This window comes from Pseudochaenichthys georgianus, chromosome 15, assembly GCF_902827115.2.
Source record: "Pseudochaenichthys georgianus chromosome 15, fPseGeo1.2, whole genome shotgun sequence".
NCBI classification, from domain to species: domain Eukaryota; kingdom Metazoa; phylum Chordata; class Actinopteri; order Perciformes; family Channichthyidae; genus Pseudochaenichthys; species Pseudochaenichthys georgianus.
In genome coordinates, this window is record NC_047517.1 from 5,287,939 (window position 1) to 5,300,117 (window position 12,179).

General features: G+C 42.5%; 1 protein-coding gene across 1 annotated transcript; it reads right to left on the minus strand.

Moving 5' to 3' along the window:
* Positions 1 to 493: 493 nt before the first annotated feature.
* fam98a (family with sequence similarity 98 member A) lies at positions 494 to 11,596 on the minus strand. The gene is made up of 8 exons (XM_034101303.2): positions 11,443 to 11,596; positions 10,543 to 10,691; positions 9,547 to 9,681; positions 6,969 to 7,150; positions 5,087 to 5,167; positions 4,884 to 5,000; positions 4,182 to 4,349; positions 494 to 1,907 (listed from the first exon to the last, which is right to left on the minus strand). The coding sequence occupies exons 1-8, from the start codon at positions 11,478 to 11,480 to the stop codon at positions 1,122 to 1,124; spliced, it is 1,656 nt and encodes a 551-aa protein (XP_033957194.1). The 5' UTR covers positions 11,481 to 11,596; the 3' UTR covers positions 494 to 1,121.
* Between the last annotated feature and the right edge of the window lie 583 nt (positions 11,597 to 12,179).

Below are 12,179 nucleotides of genomic sequence, written 5' to 3' on the forward strand. Positions count from 1 at the left end.
AAGGACAACATCCGGAGCAATTCCTTCAGAATAAAAGTCTACGTCGGCACGGAGTTAAACATTACCGGCACTTGTTCTTTTATATTCTACATAGTGTCAATTACACAGATTAAACATTGTCCAACATCATTTTGGATTCCCGTAGGTCATTAATTTATATAGAATGAACGACGTGTGACGGTAAATAGACTTCTACCGTCGTACCTATTCATTCAAAAATAAAAGCTCCTCAGGTTTTTATTTATTTCCTTATCTAAATGAAATAATGGAATTACCTTAGCTATGTTACAGTGTGATTAAAACAGATATATATAAGTTTATTATAAATCTGCTCATTCAATTCCAGAATGTCATTTGGTATATCCTGACACCAAATTATTGGCGCCGCTACACCATGACTTGATGCTTCATTTACTAATATATATAAACCGTGTTTGTGAATTATTATCATCAACTGTAAGACATAATAAAGCAACATTTGACTACAAAAACACAATGTTTTCATTTCAGATTTTATTGCTCATTCACACACCCATGCAAACCTTCCAACATCCATATTTGTATGCACACAATCTTCCATGAGTAGAACAAAATGACATCTTAAATAAGTAACAAAGGAGATTCCAGTCAAATCTACTGCAACTGGAAAGGTGAAGCCGTTTTCAAGTAATCGTCAAATTCAATTAATATATTAAGGATTTCAAGAGAGCGCACTTCTCATGTCAGACACAAAGTAACACTGAAATCTCAGGACCCTTCCCTGTCTTCAAAAACATGTCCAATATAAGGCTAATTTAGTGTAAATGTGAGGTCAAAACAGCAGAGTCCAACGAATCGACTAGCCATGTATAGCAGAGCTGTTGAATACTTTAATTGAGGAGGCAGGAAAAACATTAACACACCAGTATGAAAAAGAAAAGACTCTCTGTAGTAAAACAATAACCTAACGGCGTATACTGAGTGTGTGTTGTCTGTGTGTCTCAGGGTCCTCATTTAACATCTTTATCCACTTTTACCCATGCTAAAAATTCTAAATCTGATCATAAGGCATTTTAAATCAGTTCACATGACGAGGAGTGGGTCTCTGAGTGGACTCTGCTGCGATGCCCCCCCACTCTTCTTCAACTGGTGTATTGTCGGCCTTGAGTAAAGCCAGCTTGGTTGTAGTGCTGCCCGCCTTGTTGGAAGAACTGTTCAAACTGTCCTCCTTGATTAAAATTCTGCCCCCCTCTCCCTCCCCAGCCTCCACCTTGTCCTCCTCCTGCTCCTGCTCCTCCTCCTGCTCCTCCTCCTCCTGCTCCTCCTCCTCCTCCTCCTCCTCCTCCTCCTCCTCCTCCTGCTCCTCCTCCTGCTCCTCCTCCTGCTCCTCCTGCTCCTCCTGCTCCTCCTCCTCGGCCTCCTCTTCCCCTGCCCCCGCGACCTCCTCGACCCCCGCCTCTCTCCTGATGGTTATTGTCATGGTGACCGCCTCCTCCTCCTCCGTGGAAAGCAGAGTCCTGAAAGCCTGCTTGGTTGTTCCCTCCTCCTCCGTAGCCCCCTCTCCCTCCTCCCCCCTGATGACCTCCTGCATCTTGATAGTGGCCCTGGTTGTAGGAGCCTCTCCCTCCTCCACCTCCTTCTCCCCAGCCTCCCTGCACCTTCCCCCCTCTGCTGCCTCCTCCTCCTCCTCCTCCTCCTCCTCCTCCCCCTCCTCCTCCTCCTCCTCTACCTCCTCCTCTCTCATATCCTCCACGTCCACCTTGGGAGTATTGGTCGTAGACCCCCCTGCCGCCTCCATGCCCACTCCCAGCGTAGTGTCCTCCGACTTGGGGGGCATCCTGACGCTTCTGCCAGGAGGGCATCTCTGGGGGAGGAGCCTCGATCTCACAGGGGCGGCCCCCCCTGTCTGGGACTCGGCCCATTAGAACCTGAAAAATAGACACACGTTTAAATCTTTGCTTTGTTTAGCTCTAGTTTCTGTCACTTGACGGCACAAAGGAAAGTATCATAAATCCAATTATGTAAAGACCGTCTGCTGGCTCTTTAGTCTATCAGGGCTTCCTTCGTAGACTGGAGTTAGTATTAGCCCAGAAGTTAGCATTGCAAGGGCTCCCTCGCCAAAAAGCATGGAATTTTCCATTGGATTTTGGAATATTGCAGCAATTTGGATCTTTGGCAATCATGTTTATGATTCTTACATGTTTTGTTCAGCAGGATCATCTCCATATATTAACACCACTTTATGATTTTCGAAGCATAAATGCAAAGCCAGAAGTAAAAAGCTAACTTTAGGCTGTTAACAAACCACAGTGGGCACATGATTTCATGTCACTCCCGCTAAAGGTCGGCTTATGTTTGGCTTGGTGACGATGAGTAGTTTTATTTAGTCACCCGTAAGCAACAACTGTTTTTATGACATCACCAGTGGGGTATTTACTGACGTATTATATATCGTGGATCAAAACGTGAAAATCTCTTCAGCGTGTGCTAACCACAGACCTTATTTCAGGCATCTAATTAAAAACACATTAAAAGAAAAACATTGCACTTCGAGAGAAGGGACCCAGATGTAGTAAAATGCTGACTCATTAAGCATGTTTAAAGAGTCATTCCTGCACCACTATTGGATTGCTGTAGAAGTGCTACAATGAAATAAATCATCACTCTTCTCTACTGCTTTAATCTAAAACCAAATATTTGTCTAAATTAAAACAACTCTTCATAATTTGGCTTAAAGCATCTATTGACATATATATATATAAAATAGTTTAAAGGTCCCATGTCATGGCCATTTCTACTGATCATAATTCCATTGTTGAGGTCTACTAGAATAGATTTATACTGTGCAATTTTCCAAACTCACATTGGTTTCGCATACAGCATCTCTGTAAAGTATGTGTATTCAGCAGTATTCACTCTCTCCACTAAACGGCTCGTTGCAGCTCTTGCCCCCCCCCCTCCCTGTGAGCCCAGTGTGCTCCGATTGGTCGGGACCAGTCGGGACGTTGTGAATCGCGCTGAGCTCCATGGAGGTGTGATTTCCTTGTTTAGCGATACACAGCCAAACTCACCCTGAGCACACACAAAGTCACAGCCGAAGTAAAAACAATAAGTGTGGCTTGAGACTGAGTAAGAAAAAGGTTGATAAACGCTGTGAGGGTCTGCAGAGAGAAATTTCGCCGCGATCCCAACTGTCTGTTATCAGCCTGCAGCCAGGGAGGAGAAATCAGCAGAGCTGCCTGCACTGGGTGTGTGAGGAAGTCCGTGGATTGGTCAATTTGGAGCAATCAGCGGGGGCTTAACATAACGGCTCCGCGGACGTAACGGCTCCACGGATTGGTCCATTTCGTTCCGGGGACGACATGACATCATGATGTACCCGGAAGAATCAAATGGACAGTGACGTATCTCCAACGAGGCGTTTTGGGGGGGTATTTTCTGTGTCAGAGTTTTACTCGCTACAGGGTGTACTTTGAGGGTTTTGACTCTGCAGACCGTTTACATGCATACAAACCTTCATAACACACAAGGGGACGGGTAATAACCGGAAAAGCATCAAATGTGTAATCATACAATGATCAGATCCCCTAACAAATTCATCTTTTATTTTCTCCTGTTGGAAACGTTTGAGCAGCATATACTAAACACTACAGTGACCAACTGTTTCATTCAAACCTGAGCCTTGATATTCTTCCATCATCAAGGCTCAGAGGAATATACAGTATACATTAAAATACACATTGGTGATTCTTGAAATCATTGTAGAGACTGAGAGACATGCACAATAAGGGGTATTGATTAGATCATATGTGACTTCCTCAATTATGTATTGAGTCGTATATCTCTGGACTAACAGATTTGTAATTGTCCTTAAAGATAAGCTATAGCTGGCTCTCAAAGTTTCCTCAAATGCTTGGCAAGTGTTTTGCAGAGGACCCGGGGGTGGGGGGGGGGGGGGCAGTGTTGAGCACTCTGACTGATTCGGAACACTCTCCAAACAGCCACTGCACTGGTAATATGTAATCATCAGTTATTGAACGGTTTACTTCAAACAGCTTTAGCCCATATTTAAATGGCCAAACATGTGCTAAGCGACACAGAACAGTCATGAGAACATTACTTCTTGCACTTATAAACAGAGACGGGAATGCACAGCATTGAATATTGCATGAAAACGTTTGACTCCCCAGTTTTGAACCTACCTTATTAATGGCACAGGCAGTCTTCTCCCGGATCTTGCCACTGCTCGTGCGCAGGATCTTGGAGAAGTCTTGTCGAGCAGCGAGGAGGTGAGCGACAGAGATGTTACTTTTGGTGCAGAGAGCAGAACGCAGCGGCTGGTAAACACTGGCCAACTTCTCAGCATGCGTCTGTAAAGAGACAAACACAAGGGAGGGTTTTCATTTTATGAGACAACAATATATTCAATATATCCGTCATGTTTTATATATATATATATATATATATGTACCACTTGTGGTGTGCAGGATTGATTTGATTTATTTTTGAATATGATAGTCAATCAGAAGCAGCGATTAAAGGGTATAACATTGTGTCATGTAGTCCACTTGGATTGATTTAATGGAATGACAGAAAAATAAAAATCGATTTTCAAGTTTTATAAAAAATAAACAATTAATCAACAATAGTCAAACTTATTGATATTGACAATATTCGTTTTCTAATGCATCTACATGCTTTCGGTGTCTATGTATAGCATTTACATTTTTGCATTCACTTTCCTTCTCTTGTTAAACTCCTTTCTCCCCTCAGCAGGGCAAAGAACACACACGTGAACAAGAGGGGCCCAACCTAGATATTGCTAAGTAAACACAAAGTGTCCAGACGTCCTCTGTGAAATGCTTCAGTTGTGCTTCATCCACAATGAGGAAGCTTCCACATACCTTGGCTCTGTCAGACCAACCGAAGGACTGCACGGTCACATCGAGACGTTTCAACAGCATTTTCCTTCTCATTTCATACTCCTTCACAAGTGCTTGGTTGATGGCTTCAATTTTTTCCTGGAAAAGAGAGAATGTTGATGTATTGTTATTTGTTGTATGTTCCTTAAAAACGTTCTGTTTCTTGATAGTGTTTCGGTATTCACCACGTGCACAGGTCCAAGGGCCTTCTTCATCAGAGGCTCTCCTACGTGATGTGGTGGGACTTTACTCATAGCTTCTTTCAGCTGGGAAGATCAAACAGAAAATACAACATATTAAACCACACTTCGGATAGCAATGTGTAAGGCTCATGTTGTTCTCACACAAGACACATTGTTGTACATTTATTCAAGTACTGTACACAAGTAGAATTATGAGGCATTTATACGAGACCTGTGTATTTTTCAATGTTATGCTACTTTATATATTTCTACTCCACTACATTTAGAAGTCAAAACTGTATTTTTTACTCCATTACATTTAGCTGACTGATTTAGCTACTTTACAGATTTAGATGATACCTTTGCAAAAATAATAACTACACTAAAAAATAAATATAAAATAATCCAGCTGCAGTATTACAGTAATTCAAATGAGTGCAACCTTTACCAGCTGTGATGGACTAAAGGTGAAAACAAACATACAGCTCTGGAAATAAGGAAGAGAACCCTGCAGCATTATCGGTTCCTCTGGTTTCACTATTTATATGTGTTTAAGTCAAATGAACATCTTCTTATTTGAATCTATAAGCTACTGAATAGATGTCTCTGTGTTGGAATTCAACAGACACTGGAATGGAATGGCTGCCATACATGTAGAGATTGAGATTCAAGAACAATTTGGAGCGGTCTCTTCATCTTTTCAGGCACTGTAATACAGTCATTTAATAAACATATATGATTCTGAAATGGACCGTTATGCTTAACAACTACTTTTAGTACTTTTAGTATATTTTGATGCAAATACTATAGTGCTTTTACTTAAAGGTCCCATGTCATGCTTTTCCGGTTATTACTCGTCCCCTTGTGTGTTATGAAGGTTTGTCTGCATGTAAACGGTGTGCAGAGTCAAAACCCTCCAAGTACACCATGTAGGGAGTAAAACTCTAACAGAAAATACCTCCCCAAAACGCCTCGTTGGAGATACGTCACTGTCCATTTGATTCTTCCGGGGACATCATGATGTCAACCGTACCCGGAACGAAATGGACCAATCCGTGGAGCCGTTACGTTACGTCTGCGGAGCTGTTACGTTAAGCCCCTGCTGATTGGTCCAAATTGACCAATCCACGGACTTCCTCACACACTCCTCCCTGGCTGCAGGCTGATAACAGACCGTTGGGATCGCGGCGAAATTCTCTCTGCAGACCCATTCTCACAGCGTTTATCAACCTTTTTCTTACTCAATATCAAGCCACACTTATTGTTTTTACTTCGGCTGTGACTTTGTGTGTGCTCAGGGTGAGTTTGGCTAAACAAGGAAACAACACCTCCACGGAGCTTAGTGCGATTCACAACGTCCCGACCAATCAGAGCACACTGTGCTCACAGGGAGTGTGGGGGCTGGAGCTATTGGAGCTACAACGAGCCGTTAAAGGCAGAGAGTGAAATTCAGTGAATACACGTAGTTTACAGAGATGCTGTGAGAAACCAATGTGAGTTTGGAAAAATGCACAATATAAATCTATTCTAGTAGACCTCAACAATGGAATTATGATCAGTGGAAATGGCCATGACATGGGACCTTTAAATAAGATTTTAAATGCAGGACTTTTACTTGTAACTGAGTATTTTTTACAACTTAAATAATAATATCTTATTACTTAATTTACCATTGGCATGTAACATGAAAAACAATAAAAAGGCATAGAGAAAAAGATTCAAATGGTCGATTCAAATGGTCGATGACTTTTACAATCCGACAGCACTGGAGGGTTTTCTGCAGCTACTGTCAGGAACTCAGGCGGAATGGCAGCTTGAGATGCAGGTAAACCCTGTTCACTTTTTCTTGTCAGAGCATCCATCGTCTGTCTCCAGACCTACTGACCTTCTTCTCTATGCCGCTGAAGAACTGGAACATGGTGATGTTGGCTGGAGGCTTGGACATGCCCAGGGACATGCAGATGCCCTTCAGTTCCAGGAACATGGGGCTGCCCGACTCCTGGTTTTTCTTTTCAGGCTTATTAACCAGGATCATCCTCGACGCCTCCAACTCAGACACCAGGAAGGCTGCGGAAAAAAATGGATGGGTTAAAATGTATTCACAGCCTACTTATGTTTCAGAAGGTCATATTTAGAATGCTATGTTTCAATGCTATGTGAAATTGACCAAATCAAAGTAACAAAATAACAACAGAAAATACACCTGAAATGTATTTAAGAATGATTGAATTCATTGTTCTGGCATACAGAAATCCACCTGTCATAGACCAATGTTTGGTCAGCTGTCAGAAGATCCATTATAAATGGTACATATTGTTTTAATATTACTTTTATATTGTGTATTATTTGCGATATGTCTTTCTACTATGTTTAGATTTTAAAATGTACCGTTTATTTTTTCATTTTATTATGTCTAAACACACTGCTGCTCCTGTAACACAAGAATGTCCCAATGTGGGATGAATAAAGTATCTACACATAAAACTGTAGCTGCTTTATAACCGGCAGTTCAGGTTGTCTGCATCTTTCAAAATAAATGTTGCTTCCCATTTTTCTTTTGGTCTTGTTTATGGTAACATTGCAAAGTTCACTGTTGGTCTCTCTTTGTGTCAACAATGAGGATATATTTATCTTGTTTGGTTCAGCGTGAGGTTCAGCGTGAGGTTCAGCGTGAGGTTCAGAGTGAGGTTCAGAGTGAGGTTCAGAGTGAGGTTTAGAGTGAGTTCAGAGTGAGGTTCAGCGTGAGGTTCAGCGTGAGGTTCAGAGTGAGGTTCAGAGTGAGGTTCAGAGTGAGGTTCAGAGTGAGGTTCAGAGTGAGGTTCAGAGTGAGGTTCAGAGTGAGGTTCAGCGTGAGGTTCAGAGTGTGGTTCAGAGTGAGGTTCAGAGTGAGGTTCAGAGTGAGGTTCAGAGTGAGGTTCAGAGTGAGGTTCAGCGTGAGGTTCAGCGTGAGGTTCAGCGTGAGGTTCAGCGTGAGGTTCAGAGTGAGGTTCAGAGTGAGGTTCAGAGTGAGGTTCAGAGTGAGGTTCAGAGTGAGGTTCAGCGTGAGGTTCAGCGTGAGGTTCAGCGTGAGGTTCAGAGTGAGGTTCAGAGTGAGGTTCAGAGTGAGGTTCAGAGTGAGGTTCAGAGTGAGGTTCAGCGTGAGGTTCAGAGTGAGGTTCAGAGTGAGGTTAGAGTGAGGTTCAGAGTGAGGTTCAGCGTGAGGTTCAGCGTGTGGTTCAGAGTGAGGTTCAGAGTGAGGTTCAGAGTGAGGTTCAGAGTGAGGTTCAGCGTGAGGTTCAGAGTGAGGTTCAGAGTGAGGTTCAGAGTGAGGTTAGAGTGAGGTTCAGAGTGAGGTTCAGCGTGAGGTTCAGCGTGAGGTTCAGAGTGAGGTTCAGAGTGAGGTTCAGAGTGAGGTTCAGAGTGAGGTTCAGAGTGAGGTTCAGAGTGAGGTTCAGAGTGAGGTTCAGAGTGAGGTTCAGAGTGAGGTTCAGAGTGAGGTTCAGAGTGAGGTTCAGAGTGAGGTTCAGAGTGAGGTTCAGAGTGAGGTTCAGCGTGAGGTTCAGCGTGTGGGTTCAGCGTGAGGTTCAGAGTGAGGTTCAGAGTGAGGTTCAGCGTGAGGTTCAGAGTGAGGTTCAGAGTGAGGTTCAGAGTGAGGTTCAGAGTGAGGTTCAGAGTGAGGTTCAGCGTGAGGTTCAGAGTGAGGTTCAGCGTGAGGTTCAGAGTGAGGTTCAGCGTGAGGTTCAGAGTGAGGTTCAGAGTGTGGTTCAGAGTGAGGTTCAGAGTGAGGTTCAGAGTGAGGTTCAGAGTGAGGTTCAGCGTGAGGTCCAGCGTGAGGTTCAGAGTGAGCAGCGCAGGGATTAATGTAGCTGCACAGCAACGTGCAACATTATAAAGGAAATATCTGTCCAGCTTTGAGTGTGGCAACTAGCCAGCATGAACAACACAGACACACCTTAACGACTACCTGCTGTTATTAACATCACTAGTTACACCTTTGTTTGAAATGTCAGGATATTTGCTGGAAGAACAGATTACAGTAAGGTGGACAATTAAACAGTGGAACATCCAGACTTGTTGCTCTACATACCTTTTTAAAAACACAGAGTAAAAAAATAGTTGCTCTAAATAGCAAATTATTTGACAAGAGAAGTATTACTCATGGCTACCAGATGTTACTTTGTTCAGTTGGTACGGTCACTCAATGTGTTTAGTATTGTATGATAACCAGGGTTGTAACACGCTACAAAGTAACTCGGCTAAAGAAAACAAGGCTGAGGTCTGTGTGCAGTACTGTCCTTATTAGATTAAGGATTTGTGCTGATCTGGGCTTAATGAGGTTAAACTATATTGTTTTTTGTCATTGGATTTATGGCCCATCTAAGGTGATGTTACAGAGTAATCCAAAAGTAATGTAACTAGTAGTGTAACTAATTACTTTCAGCAGTGAGTAACCAAGTAAAGTGGCATTAGTTGCTGTATCTTACTGAGGAGCAGCAGGCAGTCGGTGCTGTTCAGGAACCTCTGGGTGATGTCTCCGCTGGCGAGGACAGGGTACGGACAGGCCAGCTCCGACAGCAGGCCGCTCATCTCCAGCTGGAAGGCCTCGGCCTCACTCGGACCTGGGGGGGGCAGGGTAGACGAACACATTAAACATGATGACATAAGACAAGGTCTACTCTCTCTCTCTCTTAGGGTTGGGAGGGTGACTTTAAAAACGTTGTCTGTTACAATAACTAGTTACATGTCAAAACATCAGTAACCTAATCTGAATATCACAATATGAAAGTAATGTCACCTGATTACCTCAATATCAAATACAATGCAAATGAAAACAAGACAGTATAAATAACATTAAGATGTGTGTATGCAACGATGTAACCTTAGGAAAGAAGAAACCGAGATATTTCATATAAAAAATAGTAACAGTACATTTTACAAACTCTCTGTAAATGTAATATATTAATCAAAAGCATAGACTATATTTTTGTTTAATATATCCACCTACCTAGGTGTCCACCTACTGCATTATAAAATACATTTAAAATAAAGAAGAACCAAAGTAGCATACATATAAACCATTCAAACAGTTCATTCATTACATCTACCTTTAATAATATAATAAACACTGTTATCCTGCTAGTAATCTCTATTTTATTTTTTAAAATGTAGCAGTAATTTGATTACTTGTTTTTTAATGTATTTGTAATCGAATACGGTTACCTGTTTTTTGTATCATAATGATGTAATCTAACTACATGTAACCCGTTACTCCCCAAGCCTGGTGACAGGTGATTAAGAATAGCCCCCCCTCTACCATTGGATAATATCTTACTAATCAGGCCTAATTATTCAATATTGGAATATATCCAAACCTCAGCACGAGTCATCAACATAAGCACATATGACATTTGTTTTGCCATTGTCATCAACCCCAACCTCACAAGAGAACATGATAGAGAACAACCAGTGATGAGTCTCACAGTTAGTGGCGTGCACATTCTCCTCCAGCTGGCAGTAGAGCCTCAGCTCGGTGCTGATCCAGGCACAGAGCTTAGTGAACTCAGGGGAAGCTGCTCCTCCGCTCAATGCACCATCCAGAGCTCCATCCTCCAACAGAGGGCCCTGGTACCTGCAGACACACAGATCATGTTAAAGCACCTCCACCCGGACAGGCACGGCGCAAGGCTCCATCAGGACAGCATGCAACAGTGATAAGCTGTCCTGAGGTTCAAAGAGCAGACTCCAGTCCACACTCAAGTACGAAGTTCCTTTGCCTATCAAAACCAAGCACATTTTAAAAACTGAAAAACTAATACTTTTCTTGCCTACTGTGAAGGGTAATTGCAGGCAGTTCAGGTTTTCTACATCTTTCATAAATATGTTTGTTCTCTATTTTTCTCTTGGTTTTTGTTCTTGGTAAAATTGCACACAGTGAAAGGTGATGCCACCTCAATACTGGCACAGGACGTGTACTGCATTGTGAGAGGCTACAATATATTTCAGGATAGTAATTAATCAAGACAGAATGAATAGGTGGTGTATTTTTAGAAAGAGGAGCTGGAATGGGAAATGACAGGAATGTGTTGGAGCTCTGATGGGAATCATGGGAGCAGCTTGTGCTGACGCAGCTGCTGGCACAACATGTAAAAAGCCTGAACGTCTATTAATACTGGTCAGCACACAAGTGGCTAATGTTCACATGATTAGCAATGAAAAAACATCACCGTTGCACTAACTGTTAGCTAAAGGCAAGTTAGCCGTTATGCTAAAGCAAGCTACACTCCAAAGCCAAAATAAGAAAGACTGATAAGCTTCATTTGAATGGCAGCTTTCGCACACAATGTTCCCACAGAGGCACACATGTCACTTTTATAACTCACCCTAAATCTTCAAGAGAGACGAGAGTATCATTCTCCATCCCAATATTCTGTGGTTATGCTCTAAATCAGGTACTATAGAAGAGTTATCAGCCAGCTCAGCTGATACACGTTGAACTTCTTCTTCTACTTGTTTATTGGCGGCTGTCATACCATTTTAGAGGCGCCTTACCGCCACCGCGTGGACAGGGGTGGAAACAGGACATCATGGGAGGAGAAAACCTTCTGATGTCTCAGGCAGAGAGGCGAAGTCCCGCACTTCTACTTCCGCCCCATGGGAATATATTATATATAAAATATATGTGTCTATATATAAACGGGACACATATATTTGTTTATATATATCTATGGCTGGCTGGACCAAGTTAGCTACCTAGCTAGTAGCAAGCACGTTAGTTAGCAGCCGGCTTAGCCTTGTCATTTTTTATTAGCCTTAACATGAAGTAATATTAAGTTAACCAAAGTGTTAAACAGTAGAGTAGTAGTCATATTTCGTGAACCCTTTGAAGAGTAGCTTACTGTCACACCGGTGTGATCATTCTATAATACACCTTTAAGCCCGGATGTCCCCGAGGGAGACATGCTAAGGCTAACGCTACATTAACTTCGGCGATCTTTTATTACTTCATGCTATCTGCACAATGGTTAACATTGAACATTAAAAAAATCAGGCAGGGAGAATCGAAGGAAAGCAGGCAGGCAGCTTTGCATGACATTCTTCTGGACGTGTTTCATTGTGG